This window comes from Mandrillus leucophaeus, unplaced genomic scaffold (genome assembly GCF_000951045.1).
Source record: "Mandrillus leucophaeus isolate KB7577 unplaced genomic scaffold, Mleu.le_1.0 Scaffold419, whole genome shotgun sequence".
Taxonomy (NCBI): Eukaryota; Metazoa; Chordata; class Mammalia; order Primates; family Cercopithecidae; genus Mandrillus; species Mandrillus leucophaeus.
The window spans coordinates 1,313,142-1,335,002 of record NW_012104465.1 but is presented as its reverse complement, the minus strand read 5'-3'; the positions used below and the strand labels follow the sequence as shown (position 1 = coordinate 1,335,002).

Below are 21,861 nucleotides of genomic sequence, written 5' to 3'. Positions count from 1 at the left end.
GTCTGCTGCCATCCTCCTTGTCTATTTTTTCCTCTTTTCATCTTCAGGAGCAGAGTCATTATACTGAATGAAAGCTTTAGCACAGTCCCACGTAGAAAACAGACAAAAGCGCATGGCTGTGGTCCCACTGGAGATGGAAACCCCCGTTTGCTTTCTCCCTTGCTCCCTATGACCAACCCCGAGGCACCACTGAGGATGCCCCGTTTGAAAACCACTGGATGGGAGGCAGATGTCATTGGGATTAAAAGTGCTTGCTGGTTGGTTCCATGACTGTGTCCATCCCAGAGACCAACTGTAAGCATCCCTCTCCCTTTTCCTGGGTGGTGAAAGAAGCTCATGACCTTTCTGCAGCACACTAGAGCTGCAGGGAAGCTGGCATTCTAGACGTCTGATTAAACATGGTAGGCTGAACACATGTGTTTATGGGAGGTCCCCTTCCTAGACCCCACCTAAATGGCAATCAAAAGGTTTTTTTTACATATGTAAATATAAACCCATAGGACAAAGAGGATGGGAGAAAAGACAACCGTAAATAGTTGCCAGCCAATTTTTGGAAGATGTAAAGTAGATGGATGAGTGTCAATCAACTTGGCAGATTACACGAGGCTGAGAACTGAGGGTCTGCACTGAGGAAGCCACCAAAAGCCAATAGACATCATCTGAGAACTCCTATACAGGACCAGGAATTAGAGGCATAAGATACTGCTGAAGACAGGTTTGAGAGGTGGAGGTAAAACTAGGAGGAAGAGTTAAAAGTCTATAAAAGGAACTTTCAGGCCCCTAGACATCCTCCCATGGCCAGAAGCAGCCATACAAATATCCCTCTTACAGACTCTGGACTTGGGGAGATCGGGCACGGGTGAGGTGCTGCTATGCAGAAAAACAGGGAGGTGAGGGAAATTCTACTTACTGAGTAGTGAGACCCTCAGCCAGACTAATTTACCCCACCCACACCTGAGCAGAAGTTTGAGGGGATCCCTTCCTGGAGAAATGGACAAGCTCAAAAGAAAAGATTCACAGACAATGACAGTCAGGAATCCTTAAAAGGCCTAGTTAGGTCACCCTAGAATGAAGTCCCTTGAGGAGTGCCCCCTCAACACAAGGAAAGGCTTTAAGGACCTTTTACCCCTGAATGAGCCACCAAAGAGCCAAGCATTTAAGGGGAACCACTAACAGGCAAGGAACCCAAATCAAACCAAGAAGAAACATTGAGGAAACAGACACAATGGCTAATAGCACAAGATATAGAGCCAGGCTGCTTGGGTTCAAATCCCAGCTGTAACACCAGCTGTGTGACCTGTGTTACCTCTAAAATGAAAATAATAATATTATCTACATTTATAGGGTTGTTGGGAGGATTGAAGTGCGTTAATATTAATGAAGTGCTTAGAAAAGTGCCTGGATAATATTAGACACCACATAAGCCTTTTGATAAATAAAAAATAAATGAAGGAAGCAGGAAAACATCAAAACACGTTAATTAAAATTCTCAAGAGAGATAAGGGATGATACTGCATCCATAACCACAAGCATAGGATGCTATTAAAAAGCAACTTTCAGAGAAGAATAAATTAAATGTAAAATATGTTTAGGCCAGGCACTGTGGCTCAGGCCTGTAATCCCAACACATTGGGAGACTGAGGCGGGCGGATCACGAAGTCAGGAGATAGAGACCATCCTGGCTAACACAGTGAAACCCCATCTCTACTAAAAATACAAAAAATTAGCCGGGCATGGTGGCGGGCGCCTGTAGTCCCAGCTACTTGGGAGGCTGAGGCAGGAGAATGGCCTCAGAGGGAGGCGGAGCTTGCAGTGAGCCGAGATCGTGCCACTGCACTCCAGCCTAGGTGACAGAGCGAGACTCCGTCTCAAATAAATAAATTTAAAATATGATTGCAAACATTTTTAATCCATAGAAGGACTGGAACAGAGGACATCTCCCAAAAAGGTAAAACAAAAAGACAAATAGGTAGAAAGTGAGAGAAAAATATGAAAATCAGAGGGTCCATCCAGGAAGCTATTCTCGAACATCCTATTACTAGGAGTTCTAGAGTAATAAAACCAAGAGAATGGAGAAGAGGACATTGTCAAAGGACTAATATAACAAAAATGCTCAACTGAACTACATGATTGTCCAGATGGAAAAAGCTCACCGTGTCTTGTCTGCAATAGCAGCAAAAACAAAAACGCAGTCCAAGACACATCCTGGTGAAATTCAGGCTAACAGAAATAAAGAAAAAAATCTTTAAAGTTTCTGGAGAGAAAAATAGTCACATACCTGGGATCCAGAATGAGAATGGCCTAGGATTTCTCAACAGAAGTAGCCAAAGCCAAGTGACAACGACAAAATATTTTCCAGTTTCTGGAGGGGGACACTTTCTTTTCTAAATAGAATTCTATACCCAGCAAACTACAAATGAAGTGTGACAGTAGAATTTGGTTTCCCAAAAAATGTGGAATTTTTCAGGAAGTTATTGGAGAATGAGAAGGTAAATCAAGGATTGAATAAGATTCCAGAGACAAGGATCTGGCCTAAGAGAATTTCCTGATGAGGATGAAGAGAAGAACCAGGACAATAGTTGCACAGGAGGCCTGGAGAGCATTCCATCCAAACTGGAGCAGGAAGATGTTGACTCCACAAGGGATGGCCCTTGTGGGTCTGCCTGGCTATCCTGAGAGGCATTTTACAGCTCTGCCATAGAGTCTGGGATTTCTAGTGATGAGTACTAGCAAACCATACAAACCAACAAAGAAAAAGCAAGGTAAAACAAAACAAAATGAAAAAAAAAAAAAACAGGAAAAACAAAATATTTATTTCACAAGAAAGAGATCAAAAACATTACATACTGCAAGGCTGGGCTGTGCACAATATTTACAGAGTCATGGTTATGTAAAAGCTGGATACTGATTTAACCAAAATATCATATCACTATATTTGGAGGGTGAAAGGAAAGGCAGCATCGTGGAACACATCATCTAAGAAGCCTACATCCTCATCTTCTGTGATTAGGTAGGAATCGTGCAGATAATATAATATGATTGTAGATGATTCCTACGTGGTAGGAATTCAGTAGACAGGATCTAAAATATTTTAAAACCAAGAAATAACTCTCAAGCAGTTGACATTCATGGAAATATGAAAGTAAATACCAGAAGAAACAGCTAAAACAGTTGAAAGTTGTTGCTTCTGAGAAGTAGGACTCGGCGGTAGGAAGAGGTGGAGCAGGAAACTGCTGCTTTTCATTAAAAGCCTTGCAATACCACTTGATTTTTAAATTATGTACATATATTGCTTTGATAAAAATAATAATTAAATGTAAAATCATCATGAATTTTTAGCATAGCTGGAAGGCCTGAGCAGCTATCACGGGTAGCACGTTTCTTATCCCCCTTTACAAATGGGGCAGAACAAGCGTGGGTGGTGATGGTTGCTATGGTTTCTCCGACATCTCTGCTCCCAGGAAAACCCCTTGTCATGGTGCCAGGTCCTAAGGAGCTTCCCAGAATGACAGGAGCAGGCTCCGGCCTGAATTCTGAGTGTCCAGGGCACAGGAACCTACAGCAGCCAGCTGAGATGCTAGGCTCCCTCTCAGAGTGGGCCTCTGTGCTGGATACGGGGTCTCAACAGATATCCGAGGACTTTGAAGAAATGAGGCCATAAATCAGAAACACCATTGGAGGCAGGTATCCATTTAGCATGAGAAGCAGCCTGACTTTTTTTCATTCTGGAAAGATGTGCGTAATGCACATGCTAAGCATGATGCAGAAAATACGTGTGTTCTAGTTAAAACTCCCAGCCAGTGCAAGGGTCTGAGGAGAACAGCTAGGAAGCAGATGAGACAGCTCCAACCTCAGACCTCATGTCCCCAATTTAGTAAATCTCAACTGCACACCTACTGTGTGCCAGGCACCTCAGTGATACAGATGAAGGGCCCAGTCCAGGTTTTCAAAGTTTATAATCTAGGGAATATCTGAAGGGCTCTTTTTAGATGGCAGATGGAAATTTATTCACCCAACAGCTTTCATAGAAAGTGTCTAAGGAGTACCAGGCATTTGCAGTCTTTTTGGGGAACATGTCAGCAATTAAGTGTCACCAAGCGCTGTGATAGATAGAAGATAGATTGAGAACCTAGGAGGGGATAGTCGGTTCCAGAAAGGAGGGGACAAGGGTATCTAAAGGGAGGCTTTAGAGAGAAGTTGACCTTTGGTTTTAGTCTCAGGCCTGTTTGCCAGGTTGCTGGGCAGCATGTGGGAGTTAGAGGAAAATCTGAGGACCTGGAGAGCTGAAGTCCTGAGCAGAGGGAGGGGAATGAGGAGCAGAGGCCAAGAACAGCCTAGAGTGTGCAAGGGCATCTGCATCTACGGAAGAGACCTGGGGTTGAAGAGATAGGTAGAGGCCAGATCACCAGGGGCCTGTGTGTTCTGCAAAAGCGTAGGTGTTCTCTTGGGAGTCCTGCTAAAGTAATGCTCTGACCAGCAGCATCAGCATCACCTGGGAGCTTGTTAGATGCATAGAATCCCTGCCCCCCGCAACCCCAAAGTCTGTGTTGCAACAGGATCTTCCAGGAGATTTGTGTGCACATCCAAATGTAAGAAGCTCTGATCCAGACCACTGCTCCCCACCATTTGGAAGAATGAGGATGTCTTCTTAACATCAAAATATTTCTCAGGCATTACCCCACATGAAAACTCTGGTGCTTTTTTAATTCATTGAGAGAATATTGTATAACAAAAAGTTGCTATGAATCCAGTAATGCTCTGGATGATTTTGAATTCTACAATCACATCACAATCTATATACATGAGCCACTTAGCAATCTGGTTGTACCTAACTTCCACCATCGGTGTGTGTAAACAGAATTTTTACGAATAGAATCTTAATCATCCACCAACTTTCCCTACAATTTTAGACATTTTCTGATGGCATTTCAAGGGTGATAATCTCCTGAACACCAGTTACCCACCCAGAGTCATGAGCCTTCTTATCAAGTAATTTATAATCTCTGAGACTGAATGCACTAGGAAAACTCATTATTTAAAGAATCCTTCAGATAAATATTTTGGTAATAAGACTAGCCCCAACTCCACACGCGGTACTTTCACAAATGTATGTTTTGCAAATATTCTGTTTAGCAGGAATATGCAACGTTTCTCAGTTGCATAACCAAGACCTAACATTAACTATCTCCTTCCCCAACATAGGTACATCACCCCACAGTGTATAAGGTGCTTTCCCACATTCCATCCACTGATGCTCATACACTTCTATGATGTAGACAGGGCAGTTCTAGTCATTTAACAGATTAACTCATTTTAAAATGCAGTAAGCAGCTGGGCATGGTGGCTCATGCCTGTAATCCCAGCACTTTGGGAGGCTGAGGCAGGTGGATTGCCTGAGGTCAGGAGTTTGAGACCAGCCTGGCCAACAGAGAGAAACCCCATCTCCACTAAAAATAAAAAATAAAAAAATAAAATAAAATAAGAAACTAGCCAGGCACGGTGGTGCATGCCTGTAATCCCAGCTACTCAGGGGGTTGATGCAGGACAGTCGCTTGAACCCGAGAGGCAGAGGTTTCAGTGAGCCGAGATCACGCCGTTGCACTCCAGCCTGGGCGACACAGTGAAACTGCATCTAAAAATAAATATATATATATATATGCAGTAAGCAGAGACATTGAGTGACTTTCCCACAACCTCATGGCTAAGAAATATTAGAATAGGATTTGAATCCACATCTTCTGATTTGGTCCTCCTTGGTTTTTTCCACACAAAGCTAGTGTTCCTTAAAAATGAAAAAAGAAAAAAAAAAGATTGCTTTGGGTAACACTCAGATCAACAAAGTATAACATGTTTTTGCTGCAGGATGTCATAGGGTCTTTAAAATACTAGTGTGCTCCATGGCTCTGCAGGAGGGGCTGAAGTTTGCAGCCTTCGCCAAACTCTTGTGGACACTTGATAACATCTCCTGGATCACCAGCCGTTGGTAAGAACACTGCTGCATCACGCTGCCACCCAGAACAGACATCATTGCAGCCCATCTCGCGTGGGGACACAATGTTGATGTTTTTCTTCCTCCAGAAGTTTGCCTAGCTTCCAAATATCACCTGTGAGCAATCAAGCGTGAGCTTGCCCGTCGTTGTGCTGATTTCGGATCTTCTTAGCTAGGGATGCTGCCTTACCGTGCCTATCTGCCAGGGAAGGGTTGGAGAGGAAGGACAAGATACACATTGCCCAATTTTAGATAGGCAGCAATTTGTGAATTCTTTGTGCTATCTTTAGAAAAATCAGCCTCTTCTGACTTGATGTGAGCTCTGAACAGTCACATCTATTTTTTTCAAATCTATTTTGCAGGAGATTAAAATGAGATGCAGTGAAGTGAAGACCTTTGCACATGGCCCCCAGCTCGTAGAATTTTACAGCCCAAAGTAACCTGAGAGATCAGCCCCTACTTCATTTGAACAAAAAGGAAACTAAAGCTCAGAGGCAATATAACTTGCCTGAGGTCACACAGCAATTAAGTGGTGGGGCTAAGAGTCAAACCCAGGTCTCTGTGATTTCAGAGCCTATGTTTTTCTTGATGCACTTCTCTGCCTTTCTTCCCTGGCCTCGGGCTTTCCCTGGATTTCTCTGGTCTGAGCAGGGGAGCAGGGTCTAAAATGACACCTCTGGTTCACTTCAAACAGCATCAGCAGGCCCTTTGCACCAGGATCTCAAGGCTGGGGCTGGGACTCTGGTCCTTGTTACTATTTCTGTCCCACACTCACTGAACTCCTAAGATGAAAGAACAAAGGCTGCTGAGCCCACTGCAAATTAAACTCTTCTTCCCCATCCTTCCCTGTCCAGCTTGGAACTTTACCAGCTTGTCATCTGAGACCAATGTGGCTTCTAGCCCACTAACAAAAGGCAGAGGAGGGTGAGGAATCTAGAGACCTGGATCCCAGCCACTGCCCGCCTGCCACTTGCCATGTGGCCCTTGGCCCCTGTCTTCTCTGTGAGCTTCCATTTTCTCATCTGAAAGGTGAAAAGTTAGTTAAATTGTCAAGGGGTCTCCGAGCTGCAAAATTTTATGCAGCCGTGAGTCATTGACCCCGGTATGTCCTTTACTTTCTATGAGCTTTGGTTTCTTTATCTGAAAAATGAGCATGATGTAAAAAATATAAAATAAAATGTAATGAAATGGAGATATTGATGCCTGCCTCAGGACAGCTGGGAGGAGCCAGCAGGATCAAGTCTGTGAAACCCCGAAGCTTACCGTATGTGTGCCACGATTGTCTTTCGCCATGACCCAGAGGGGATGCAAAGCTCAGCAGCTCAGGGTTCCAGCCTGCAAAGTCCCAAAGGCCCCAAACCAATGAAGAATGTGGTCAGTGATGCTAGAAAGTCACAAAGTATGTGAGCAAGGCCACATGGTAGGGGGCAAAAAGCACAGGCCTTGGAGCCCAGCAGACAAGGGCTGGATTCTGGATCTGCTTTGTGTGGCTAGGGCCAGCTGACCTCTCTGAGCCTGTTTCCATGTCTGTAAAATGGGGGCACCTACCTCTAAGGGTAACTGTGAGGTGTTAACGAAATGGTCAGCTGGCCTCTGACCATGTCCCTGCCACTCTGGCCTCCTTGCTGTTCTTGAAGTGGGCCCATTGTACACCTGTTCCAGAGCCTTGGCACTTGCTGTTCCCTCTGCCTGGAACACTTTCTCCCGGGTCATCCCATGGCTCTTTGCTCACTTCATTCTGGTTACTACACAAACACCATCACCTTGAACAGGCCTTTCCTGACTCCCAGCGAAGAGAACCACACCTGTCCTGCCCTTCCTCTGCGTCACTTCTCCTGGCACTTTTCTCTGCCAGCCTGATGTTACAAGTGTACCTATTCACTGTCGTCCGCCTCCCCCATCCGAACATGAGCTCCAGGACGACAGAGACTTCACCGTGCTGTTGGCTTCACTGTGCTGGATAGGGGTCTCCACAGGTGTCCGAGGACTCTGGAGAAATGATGCCATAAATAAGAAACACGCTTGGAGGCAGGTGTCCATTTAGCAGCCAGAAGCAGCCTGACTTTTTTCATTCTGGGAAGATGTGCTTCATGCACACGCTAAGTGTGATGCAGAAAATATACATGATTTAGTTAAAACTCCAAGCCAGCCAGGCAAGGGTGCAAGGCCGGTGGCATGTGCTCATGGTAGACATTCAATGCATAACTGTCCAGGGAGTGAGGGAACGAATGTGGACTGCTGTGAAGCATCCAGCTCTGGGTCTTGTCCTTAAGAAGGTCAGTTCTTCCTTTCTGTTTCTACGAACTCCAAAGCAGCATCTCAGGAAATGCTTTAGGGAAATAAGAAGAAGTAAGAAGAATGTTCCTATATTTCAGACAGAGTTTCTCTCTTTCTTGCTTTCTCTCTCTCGCACACACATACACTAATACACATCTGCAAGCACACACACAGGCACACACATACACAGGCATACACATACTTTACAGTCCCCTAGGAAATGCAGAGCAGTGCCACAGCAGCTGCTTGACAGTGGCAGCCAGAGATGCCACTGCCGGGTGTGAGTGGCCCAGCTGCTGAGCCAAGCCCCTGCCCGTGCCTGGGTGACACAGGGACACTCCAGGGCCATTTGTCTGATGATAGGTAGCAGTGAGGCCCAAAGGATGAGCCTTAATAAACAGGTCCCCAGGGATTAAGCCACATGATTAAATGAGCAGCAGAGACAAGAAAGATATCAGCCGCCCAAGACAGGAATGCCAACCACGGCCCTTCAGGGGATGGCCCAGGCAGGCTTTGCTGTCCCTGCCCAGCCCCCATGCACTTGTCAGCCTCTGGCCTGAAGTCCCTACAGAGCTGCCCACTCACTGGGCTGCAGCAGGGGTTCTGAGCTGGCTCAGCAGGTTTCATGTGGACCCAGCTTGGCCACAAACTCCCTGTGAGATCCGCACAGATCCACCCGCCTTTCAGCATCTCGGTGGCACATCTGTAAAACAAGGAGGGTGGGATCCTGTGTCTCAGAGGTGAGTTATGCAATCCTGTGTCTCAGAGGTGAATTGTGCACATTTGTTCACTTCACCAAGCATTTTTGAGTTCCACCCCATGCCAGGCACTGTGATTATAAACATAAGTAAACATTGACCCTGTCCCCAAGAGGTCTCTCAGTCTTAATAGAGAGGGAGTTGGGATCAAGTATGAACATGGTAAGTACTAGGCATTGGGGTACCGAATGGAGGGAAAATGTCGAGGAGGTGGTGAGTGCAAAGGTGGGTAGAGGGTAACCACATGGAAGACGAGAGGAAGGGCCAGTCTACATGGAGGGACCAGCATGAGCAAAGAGGAACATAAAACAGCAACTGATCCCCATGGATCTTGTAAAAAGCCAGAAATACTGAATTCATGATGATGATGGTGATGATGACACTGCAAATTGTTGAGTTATTAAGCTAAACTCTGTGCTAAGAACTTTCCATGCAATGGCTCATTTAAGCCTCGCAACAGCTCTATGAAGAACAATCCATTTTTATGTTCATACCCATTTTCAAAAAGAGAAAAATTAGGCTCCAAGAGATTAAATAACTTGCTATAGTTCACAGAACTGAACTAGACTTCAACTTGCCTGACCCCACAGCCCCAAGCATTTAATCAATTTCTCCTAGGCTCTCTCTGGTTCTGACGCTCCAGGTCCAAGAGGTCTGCATTTCTGCCTCTCTCAGAAAGTCTGACTCACTTGTCTGGGAAACGGGCACACTATCTCTGGGGAGATCCTTAAAGAGGTGTCGAGTAAAAGGGGCGGAGCTAGGACTAGGGGACAAAATCTATAAGCAGGCAGTTTTCAGCCAAAATAAGAGTGAACTTTCAAAACCATGAGCTGCCCCTTCAGGGAGGGAGGTCTCTATCCCTATGCACTTGCTCAAACACAACGGCCGTCCTTCCCTGTGTGGTACCACAGAGGGGACTCCTGCTATCTATCAGGAGTTAAGTGAGAGCCCATGGGAGATCCACCAATCAGGACCCAAGCAGGGAAATCAACAGCACCCTCAAACTGAATACTAAAAGGGAAAATTAATCAAGGACTGTTAACAAAGGCATAGGCAAGGCTTGGGAAAGCAATACAGGAGGGTGCAGCATCCTGGGACTGGTAGCAGGGAGAGCCATTACCACCCCTCGGAAAGAAGGAAAGAAGCTGGTGTCAAAACCCAGAGAGAGACGCTGTGAAGAGCTCTCCTTCCAGCCCACAACCCAGAGCTGTGACCTTCCAAAGTGACGTGCAGCTAACCCACAGTGACCCAGCAAATGGAGTTGAGAGACTAGACACCCCAGCCTGACTCTTCCCCTCCCTCCACTTTCCTACCTGGCCCACCATTGACTGATCCCAAGCCAGAGGGCAAGGGAGTCCATCAAGACAGTCTCTGCAAGTCAAACCCGTAGCACAGAGAGCAGGGTGGAGAAGCACTGGGGAAGAGGGTGCAAACAGAAGCTATCCCACACCCACACAAGGCCTTTGCTGCACTGTGACATGCCCCTTATATGGCTGGCCATTGTCCCACCCACTCCTCTGAAGCTGTCTGGGGAGCTAGGGTTCCCTCACTCAGCCACTGTTATAAAGTCATTTTTGTCCAAAGCAAGATTGCTTTGTATCAGCACGTTCACTCTCTGAGCTCTGAAAACTCCCCCTAGCTATTCAGATAAACTTTTCTTCCTACTTCTTTCCAATGTTTATTTTCTTGGCATGTTTTCTGTAACTTGCCAACATGAAAGATTTTAGCTTCTTTTATCGTGATGCACTTTCCCTGCCCCGTTATGCATTCTGCCCATTGCTCCTGCCTCTTCCTACAGGGCTCCCATATCCTTTCTGCATATTCAGAAAATGCACCTCCCTCCCTGGCCAGGTAGATCTCACCTTGTACCATCTATGGCCAAGCTCTTGGAAAACGCTGGGAGACTGTGACTTCTGCAGGTTGAACTCCATCTTACCACACTCCTCTTGGTTCAGCATTATCTTTCATGTTACGTTGTCTGGGTTTCAACTTGGTGCCAATTGACAAGAACTCCCATGTGCATACTGTCTACATACTATGTATGTAGTAGCTTTCCCTTTCTGCCTACGCGCTCTCTCTCCCTCTCTCTCTTTCTGTTCTTAAATCCTGGTGTTCATGATGTGTAAACAAATCATTCACTGCCCAGGGACCTACACTCTTTGAAGGAGCTTAGCGTTGAATCAGTTGCCGATAAGACAAATATGAGGATGTGAACGATTCTGTCCAGCACCAATTTGAGTTGTTACTATCAGGGCGGTCACACTGGGCCCACAATCAGAAGAGCCACTCACTTAGTTTAATGCTCTTGAGATTGCTGTCTTGAAATTCTTTTATTTTTTAATAGCAATGCTTACTTTTATAAATTTTTAACAACATTTTTTTTTTAACAAGGGGTCCTGCATTTTCATTTGGCACTGGGACCCACAGACTATGAGTGCAGTGCCAGTTATTGTTACTGTTATCGTTGCTGTGTTGTTGTTGTGTGTGCAGCCCCACCTGCATCCCAGCAGGTGAGCATTCCTGAATTATGGGGTGCTGGCATTTACCAGTGTTCTCCAGAACCTGGGCAGACTCACAGCTGCCCAGATACAGCAGGGAACAGCAGACACAGGCAAGGGATACTTCCTCACTCATTTCTTCCATTCAACAAACATTTATTGAGCCTTGCTCTGTGCCAGCTACTGTGCTAGGGACATTAGGGGTGATGACAAAGAAAAAGATATCCCATGCCCTCAGCCCCCATTCAGAACTCCAGAGCTATGAATTAAGGCATCTGCTCACACTAAATAAACCACACTCCTGGTAGAGTAGAAAGAGTGCCACATCAGAACTCAGGAGACCTGGCTTCTAGACCCTGCTCTGCTCTTGACTTGCTGTGTGACATTGGACAAGTCACTTCCCCTTCCTGGACTAGATCACTGCCCAAAGGCAGATGACCTCGGACCTTTATCAGAATTTCTGGAAATGCAGATTCCTGGTCTCCACCCCAGAGTAACTGAATCAGAATTTCTGGGAGTGGATCCCAGGAAGCCTCACCCTAGCCGTCTAGGAGATTTTAACTTGCATTCTCGCTTGGGAACCTCCAAAGTGGATGGTGTGAAGTTGCCTTGGCTCTAACAGTCTACATTTGGTAACTTCAGCTCTCAAGTTGGGTCTTCAACTCAACACTGTGCCATGCCCAGGAAAGGAAAGAGAGTGAGGCAGGGACTGGAGGGAGCTGCTCTTCACTACCAACCTGGAAAGCAATCTTCAGAGGGAAGCCAAGGGCAATTCTGGTAAGAAATAGAAAGAAATGCATCTGGAGATGTGCAAATAGGGCTTTGGGGAAAGCAGGGTAGAGGATCTGGAACTAAAGTCGTGGTTTGACCACGAAGACACACTGATCTGCTGCTCAGAACCCTGCCCAAACTACCCAGGACTCCAGAAAAGGGCCTTTCCAGAGCACCTGCTTAGGAAGGCAATATGGCGGAGCCCTTGTCACCCCCTCAGCTCTGGGAGGGCTGTAGTCTGCTCATAGCTGGATATTCTAGAACTGTGCTATCCTGTAATGTTTTCAGTAGCCACATGGGGCTATTTAAACTTAAGTTTTAATTAATTAACATTAAATAAAATGAAAAATTCAGTTCCTCAGTCACACAAGCCACCTTTTGTAACTGGCGCCTACCATGTTGGGCAGCACAGGGAATACCACATTCCCATCTTAGCAGAAAGTTCCAGTGGACAGCAGTGTTCTAAAGAGAGAAGAAACCTTACCTATCACCTGCTCCCACTCATGTTCATCCAGCCACTGGGTGTTTGTAAAAAACGAGGCTACTTTAGGATTTTACTCTTGGCTACAGCTACTGCTGCTTTCAGAATAAGCTAACACCACTTCCAAATCCGAACCCAGTTCGATTAGCCTTGGGCGGTTCTTACTAAGAGAGGCACACCAGGCCTGTCTGTTTTGTCCATTACTCATGCCATTTCTGACAGGAAGGCTTCATTTCTCATTTCACCTGTAAGCCACAGGTCCTCTCCTTTGAGCCTGTCTTACTGGCTGTAAGATTTCTTAAGCTCAGTTGTATAGCAGGCACACACGGCCTCAGCTAGCTCTCAAAAACAAGTTCTGGCATCTCTCCTGTTCCCTCCCACGGCTCACTGAAGGAGCCTTCAGTTCCTCCCAGCAGGGGCATCCCTGTCATCCCAGCAGCCCTCCACACTCACCCTTCTTCCCCATCTGAGTCTGTTTCTCAGGCTCCACACTCTCCTCAACCCCCGTCTTGGGCAGACTTTTGAAAACACAGCCACTGAAAGATGACTATTCAACCGCCTCATTCCATCCAGTTCTCCCTCTCCTGAAGTCCTCCTCCCATATCTAAAAACCTTCCTTGAGGCGCCTTCTGAGGGCCAGGCCCTGTGTTAGGTGACAGGGCCCTGGACTGAATAAGATATGGTCTCCTCTCTTGAGGAATTCACCATCGATGGGAGAGATTGACACAAAGCCACTGGCATCCAGGAGCATAAGGACAGGAGTTTGGACAGGGTGATGCTGTACAGAAACCACAGAACAATGACTGTGCTGGAGGGAAGTGGGATGTGTTTGTAGATTGTCTGGATTCTCTCCCACTCCGTGAACTATATCCAAAAGGATTCCTGGCTGAGGGTCTCCTCGTCTAAATGATGAAAGCCCTGCCTACCCTTCCCTGGGGCCCTGTCTGCTTACTAGGCCTTTCTTTCCACACAGCCCCTGGCCTTGGAATTCTCACCCTGCTCCAGACCCCTGCGCCTACCTCAGTCAATGGCCCCCACCCACTCCCTAGGTCGTGCCCTTCCCGTGGCTGGCTCCAGCCCTTCCTTCCCAGCCACTCTCTTCTGTACCAGCTTTAGTGTGTCCCCAAACCCCCTCCCCAAGCCACAGCCTGAGTGCTGACATGTCCTCCCCCTCTCCATCCCTGACCCCCAACCCCATCATCATCTTCTCTCATTCCTGCATTCATCCATTCTCTCCCCATTTTTTTCTTTGAGAACATTCCTTGATTTGGACTCCAGGCTGGCCTTGTCCATTCATAAGTGATTGAGGTTTAACCCATAAATCTCCCATTTATTCATTCATTAGGCATCTCCTGAGTGCCTGGTGTATGCCTGGCCCTGTAAAGGAACTTTGAGGTCCAGAGAGACAGCCCAGAACTTGGCCTCAGGATGCTCCAGCCTGCTGGCGGAAACAGTTAAAGGCTCATGATGACATGCTGTGGCAGGGGCTCCAGCGGGCAGATGTGGAAGATACAACAGAGCAAGGGAAAGAGTTGCTTTGGGTGGGGTTGGGGAGCTGAATCTTCAGTGACAAGTGGGAAGATGGTCAGGTGGACAAGGTAGAAAGACACTCTGGGCAGAAGGAGATGCATTTGTGCAGAGTGGGGACCGGTGATGCCCAATCCAGGCAGCCCCGCATGGTGCCACGAGACAGAGGCTGCTCAGAACAAGGCTAGGGAAGGGGTGGGTAAGGAGCCTGGGGTCCTTGGAAACATGGGAGGGAGTTACACAATTTACAATTGGAAAGCTCATTCTGCAGACTATTTGGAGAAGGTAAGACAGAGAAATGGATCTGGTAAAGGCTTATACAGTCCCATAAGTTCATTTTCCACCTATTGTGAGCACTAAACATTTAGGATGATGGCTCTGCACCGCCCCCAACCTCCCACTGCCAAGGGCCATTTCTTCTGCCAATGGAAAAAAAGAAGGAAGCTTCTCTTCTGCTTGGCCATTGCAGCCCCAAGGGGCAAACACCTTGGCATGCAAGAAGGCCTTGCATTTTTATTCCACTGCTGTGCCACCATGTTTTCTTCCTCCTGATGTCCTCACCTTCAGCTCATGACTCAGAAGAAAAGTTAGTCAATAAAACAAAGGAGTTTGACTCATTTTATAATCCCGTTCTACAGATTTGGCAACTGAGGCAAGGAGTTGGCCTGGCGAAGTGACCTGAATTTGTTTCCCATTGCTGCTGCAACAGATTACCACAAATGTAGTGGCTGAAAACAACACAAAGTCATTATCTTAAAATTCTGGAGGTCAGAAGTCCAAAATGGATTTCCCTAGGCTCAATAAAATCAAGGTTGTTGGCAGGCCTGTGTTCCTTTTGGCAGCTCTAGGGGAAAATTCATTCCCCCGCCTTTTCCTGCTTCTAGAAGCTACCTGCATCCCTGGGCTCATGGCTCCTTCCTCTGTCTTCAAAGCCAGCAGCATAGCATTTTTCCATTCTCTCTCTGACCTTGATCCTCCTGCCTCCCTTTCATAGGAACCTCTGTGATTACATTGGGTCCTACTTCCATAATTTAGGATAGTCTCTCCATCTCAAGAGCTTTAACTTAATCACACCTGCAATGTCCCTTTTGCCGCGTAAGGTAACCTAGTCAGTTTCCGGAGGTGGGGATGTGGACACCTTTGGAGGCCATTATTCTGCTTATCACAGGGTCTTTTCAGCATCCCTTTGAGCTTTTCAATCCCAGGACTCCATGAGCATCTGTTGTTACTGACCCATGGCTCTGTCCGTCTTTGTTCTTTCAGAGGAAACGACATTTGAAGCAGGAGTGAAAGTTCAGATCCACAGTCAGTCTGAGCCACCTTTCATCCAAGAGCTGGGCTTTGGGGTGGCTCCAGGGTTCCAGACCTTTGTGGCCACACAGGAGCAGAGGGTAAGTTCCCTGGGCTCCCAGGATTGATGGTCCTCAACCTCCCCTGACCCCAGAGGCACAAGGAGGAGAAATGGAATTCCTACTCGGTCAAGGGCTTTACTGTGAAACTGGAGAAAGGTGTTGGCTAACCTTCTTCACCAGTTCTCCTGTACCACCTGTTGGTTCCTAAAATTGGGCATGAAGGAAACCCAGCTCATTTTTCTTTTCACCAAGCTAGTTGGGTTTTTTCTTTTCCAGACCATTCTGTTACAGTTGACTTTTTGCACAAGTTAATTTAAAAAAAAAAAAAAATTTTTTTTTTTTTTTGGCCAGGGGATGCTAAGGGAAACTGCTAACCAGGGTTTGATATGTTTCATCACTTGTGTTAATACAATTCAAAGCAGCCTACAAAAAGAAAAGGGATGGAGGCGTCCCTCTCCCATCACAGAGTTTAAGTGGAGCGAGCCCTTGTTGCGTGGGCTCCTGCCTGCTCTCTTTGATATAGCGCTGGGGAGGGGACCTCACCCATCCAGCTGGGCCTGCTGCATCAATTCTGTCTGTGGGTGGAGGGAGGACGGGCACAGCCTCACGTCTGAAGCGAGTCTTACATCTCAAAAGGGAGACCTTCGCAAACTCTCAGTAGGGAGGCAGTCTCAAAGCAGGACTGCGGAGAAAGACGGACTCCATTTCTTTCTCTTATCTCCTGGATACTTGTTGCCTGGTTTTCCTAGAATAAAAGCTGGAGAGACTGTAACTGGGAGGGAATCCTAAATGAGATCATCTAAGACAAGTTTCTGGGGGAGACCTTAGGCAGAGCTAAGTCAGTGAGTAGTGAAGGCACCCGCTCTGGGGTGTGGGAAAGGGAGATTCAGGGAGAACCACGACGGAGGAGCAAGGGAAGATACATACACATAATGGATGAGCTCAGCTTGCTTTTAAAATGCAGATGGACAGGCAGCCTAGGTGAGCTGAGAGCCTGAGCTACTAGCCTAGGTGAGCTCCTGAGTACTGTCAAAAGTAAACAAAGCTGGACATGGGATGACATGGTGAGGGCAGATTTTAATCAATTATATACTTTTGCAATAAGGAAGAGGGTGCAGCATGAGCTGAACTCAACCCCAATTCATAGAGAAGGCCCGGGTGTTTCAAAGAGAGAATGAGAGAGTGGGTAGAGGCAACAGCAAGGGCTTGAGCAACAGAGTCAGAGAAGTAAAAAATCACAAAAAACAGGAAGGGGCTTGGGTGCTGGTCCTTGTGAAAAGCATCTGGATTTGCTAACTGGTGCTTATTGAAGTTAGTTAGGCTCCTACCCTAACTAGCTCAAATGTCATCTTTCATCTGGTACTGATCACAGCTGTTTAGCCATTTTATAAAGTGATATTCTGCATTAAAAACTGGTTGTAGGGCTGGGCATGGTGGTTCATGCCTGTAATCCCAGCATTTTGGGAGGCCAAGGCAGGAGGATCGCTTGAGCCCAGAAGTTCAAGACCAGCCTGGGCAACATCATGAGACCTTATCTCTATTTAAAAAAAAAAAAAAAAAATTACTTAGGCATGGTGGTGCATGCCTGTGATCCCAGCTACTTGGGCAGTGGAGGTGGAAGGATCACTTGAGCCTGGGAGGTACAGGCTACAGTAAGCTGAGATTGCACCACTGCCCTCCAGCCTAGGAGACAGAGCTAGACCCTGTCTTAGAAAAAAAAAAAAAAAAAAAAAAAAAAAACTGGTCATAAATCTATACATAAGCAATATTATTTTTTACTCTCTGGGAAAGTGTTGATGGCGTAGGCCTCACAAACTGTACCCTGTACACAATGCCTGGGCAGTTAATAAAGGCCAAGGTCAACCTTCACTGAAGCACATAGGGAATGGGATTGCAGCTTTGATGCAGGGGCAGGAGGTGCTGGAAGGTTAACCTGGCCTCTATGGGCTCCCAGAGACTGAGACAAGTGGTGCAAGCAGAAAAGGGGATCTCCAAGGGTATGCAAGGTAGAAACCAAATGATGCAACCAGGAAAATGTATCCTTGAGGACAAAGGAGGGCATAAGGATGGCAGGGGCAAAGTTCAAGGCGAAGGATTTGAGAGTCAAGAAGAGAGAGAACAACGATTATCCAGTAAAGGCATGCAGATGGACAGGCAGCCTAGGTGAGCTGAAAGCCTGAGCTACTAGACTAGGTGAGCTCCTGAGTACCGTCAAAAGTAAACAAAGCTGGACATGGGTTAACACGGCGAGGGCAGATTTTAATCAATTATTTACTTTTGCAGTAGGGAAGAGGGTGCAGCATGAGCTGAACTCAACCCCAATTCATAGAGAGGCCTTGGGTGTTTTAAAGAGAGAATGAGGGAGTGGGTAGAGGGAACAGCAAGGGCTTGAGCAGCAGAGTCAGAGAAGTAAAAAATCACAAAAAACAAGGTATTGGTCCCTGTGAAAAGCATCTGGGTTTGCTAGCTGGTGCTTATTGAAGTTAGTTAGGCTCCTACCCTCCCACAGAGATGGGGAGACAGGGGCCCTATATTCAGGTGTTGGCTGAAACAAACAGTAAGTAAATTCTCTTAGCAGCCTCGAGTTTTCTCAGGCAGGCACTTTAAGAGGGGATAGAGGCATTCTAGGGATGCGGCCTTGAGCTGTTAGAAACTATGCTAGTGTTTGTTCAAGTCTTCATAGGCCAACCAAGGGTGAGGCTTAGAAGAGAAGAAGGCCCAGAAGAGCCTGGCCAAAGTTTGATCAAGGAGAGAAAATCGGTCAGCACTCCCTTCTATTGTATGAATAAACCCACATCCCTTCAAAGAACCAGGCACAGGTTAGACTCATCAATATGTGTATACATTCTGTGACTATCTAAAAGTAAATTTTTAATTAGTTGTCCATGGCAAATCTGACTTTGTGGCTTGTTGAACGTACCTACCCCCACTGTCATGAATTACTTACTTGTGTTGACATCTCTCTGCTATCTACATTGTTATTAGCAGGCAGAATAAGTGAACAGCATTCCTTGGAACCCAGTGTGTAACTTCTCCCCACCGCTGGTAAAGGGTGGAGAGGAGGAGGTTCTCTGTAGGCTGTTATTTTTCATCAGCCTGAGAGATGTGCTTTTTCCTCCCCCAGTCCTGGATGATCTTCCATTAGTGAGATGGAAGAAATTTCTGGGCTGGGTGGGAAGTTGGAGCCATGACTTCTAGGAAGCCTTCAGTTTCTCTTTCCCTTCCCAATATGAAACAGAAGGACTCCCCTTGGTGAGTAGGATGAGGAAATAGAACATATTCCCAGCTTTGGAGGGCAAAGTCGCTGTTAGCTTTGAAGTGTATTCTCAGAAAATCAGCCCCATTCATGTCTGTATTTTCATGATTATTATAACTAATAAGATATTTGTTAAACATTTTACAGTCTTCAAAGCATTTCCGCATCATCTCATTTCATCGTTTCATTTATATTAATAGAGAAATACAAAAACACATCCCAGAGCTAAATCTAATAATACATTATATTTACATGTGTATAAAAGAGCATATTCATAGGAAATAAGACTTGAAGGAAATCAGCCAAAATACCCACAGTGGGGGAATTATGACTGATTTATTTTCTTCTGTGGGCTTTCCGTCTCTTTCATGTTGTGACTTTGTTCTATTTATTCATACAGCAAATATTTGCTGAATACCTACTATGAGTGAAGTGGTAGAGATACAGTGGTAAACAAAACAGACCCCGTCTCTGCCCTCACAGAGCCTGTAGATTAGTGGTTTCTTTAACAAAGGAAAAAATAATGTTAAGTCAAGTATATTTTGGGGATTTAGCCCCAGCTGTATGATCTCATTCTGCGAGTATGCAAACCTATCCAGTTGATCCTGGTCCTCAGACACTTCATTTCATTAATTGTTAAGAGGCATATCTGTGTTCACATTTTAGCATTTCTGAAATAAGGATTTGTTTTACAATCAATTAAGTCTTAAAATTACAATAAGCAGTGTTTGTTTTTCTCTCTTGGTTATACATAAAATCGTGATGCATCTTATAGTATATGGTATATCAATAAAATGTGGCAACTACATTGCCATCAATCCAAGATTCTTCTGCTTTGGCTCAAAGTTTAAGGAAACTGCAGGAAGGCCGGGGTGACAAGTGGTAGGAAGCAGAAAGCGCTTTCCTGGAAGGTTGGTGTGAATCATGCTAGGAAAATTGACTCCAGAGTAAGAGCCCTAAGAGGAACTAGTGGCTTAAAGGAATCCTACCATGAGTCTTTGTATACATGGGAAAGTCTTTTTGCGTGGTGAAAATTATCTCACCCATGCTTAATTACACACACACCACACTTTCCAAATGTTTTAAATTTTATTTTATTGTCCTAAAGAATATACTCTTGGGCTGCAACCCAGTCCAAAGATTGCTTTCTTAATCTGCATTTGCCCTAAAAACAAATAAGCCAAGGTATGCCTTGGCTGCCTTCCTAAACAACCTTGAGAAGTGCCCTGGTTAGCTCAGTTGCTGTAGAAGCCCCTGCACAGTCCCAGGACCACCAGAGACAGGTAGCCGGGTAATATGCTGGAAGCAGAAATAGAACCCTGGGAGGGGTAAAAGAATAACAACAGTTCCTATCAGTGGAGCGCATGCCACCTGCCAGGCATTATGCCGCAGGGACGCTTGAGGCGCATTATCTCATGTAATCTCCCACAACAACCCTGCAAGGGAGGTACTGATATCTCCACTTTCCAGATGACAAAACTGAGCGGTTAAGTAACTTGTTCAAGGTTGCGTAACTAGGGGAGCAGCAGGGTTGGGCTTCAAGCCCAAATCTGCCACGTTCCCACACCCATGCTCTTTCTGCTCTGCCACACTGCACGGGTGTAACTCAGGAAGACTCTCTGGAGAGGGCACACAGGGAGCTAATCCAGGGAGGGACTGGCTGGCAGGCTGGTCTTTTCTCACCATAAGCCCGAAAAAATAAGGCTACTCGGCACTGTGGAGAACAAATCAGCATAGTAGCCCAGAGGCCTGGATTCTAGTCCTGCTGTGTCATGGGACTTTGGATAGGTCACTGCCATCTCTGGGCCTCAGTTTTTCCGTCTATAAAATGAGAGGATTCCATGAGACGACCTCAAATGACCTCTAGCATTCACCACCTGGGAGTCCCTGCCCCTGCTCACTTAAGGACACAGGGATCACCAGGAAGTTTGGCCGACAGCAGTTCTGCACCCACTCCCTGCTCTGTCAGCTGGCTGGGGATGCTCATAAGGTAAATTAGGACAAGAATGTGAGACAAACGATCTCCCCAGCTCTGGGAGGCAGAACCTAGGCTCCTACTAGAGAGAAGCAGGAGCTGGGGTAGAGTCGCCTAAAACTCTAAGAGAGAGGCTCTGGCTACCCTCCTTGGTAGTACCCCTTCCTCAACCCACATCCACAGTGGTCACAGCACTACCCAACATAACACCCTTACATTCCAGGGCTTTCTGTCACTTACAAAAATCTAAACCCCTTAGAATGGCTCTGGAGTCCCTGCCCAGCCTGGCCCCTGCTCACCTCTCCAGCCTCCTCATCTGCCTGTGGTTGACCAGCATGGACCCTAGATCCCAATGATGCAGAACCGTCCACCAAACACTCCATTCTCTTTGATGACTGCCTCTGTGCATCTGTTCTCTCTGTTCCCTCTGCCCTTCTTTGTCTCATGTACCTGGCAAAGGCCTATTCACACTTCCAGATACCACCCAAAGGTCGTGGCCTTTAAGAAGAACTTTGCTGTCTTATCCTGCCACCTTCCTAGGGATAGTTAGCCACTCCATACAACATTTTGTTCATTTATTCCCTCAGCAAGTACTTGCTGAGCACTGAATGTGCTGGGAAAATTAAGATAAGTAAGACCTGGCCCCTGTCTTGGAGCACTCACAGAATGAAGTGGGGGATTGGGCATTTTTTATCACACTCCTAAGGATACAACATTCCCATGTAGGCTTACTTCATGTGGATCACTGCTCCTGACACCTACCTCTCCAGAACTGCCTTCTTTTACCTCTCACAGCCCTTGTCTCTTATAGACTGGGAGCCCTCTAAGGGCAAGGCTAGTGTCTTTTGGATTCTGTGGTCCCAGTGCCTTGCTTATAGATAAGTTCCATAAATGTGAGTTGTTGGAAGTACAACTGGATAATCAATCCAATGTTATGCTCTAATGCTCCCCGCTGCCTCCTCAACTCACCTCTGCCA

The 21,861-nt window shown here is 46.3% G+C and overlaps 1 protein-coding gene across 1 annotated transcript in view; it reads left to right on the top strand.

Moving 5' to 3' along the window:
- LOC105548704 (acid-sensing ion channel 2-like) overlaps positions 1 to 21,861 on the top strand; it is a gene marked incomplete at its 5' end in the record, with an annotated part of 298,295 nt that overhangs the window by 207,210 nt on the left and 69,224 nt on the right. Inside the window, one exon of the mRNA XM_011992871.1 lies at positions 15,565 to 15,692. Within this exon, the coding sequence (XP_011848261.1) occupies positions 15,565 to 15,692 (128 nt within the window). The remainder of the gene's footprint in view (positions 1 to 15,564; positions 15,693 to 21,861) is intronic.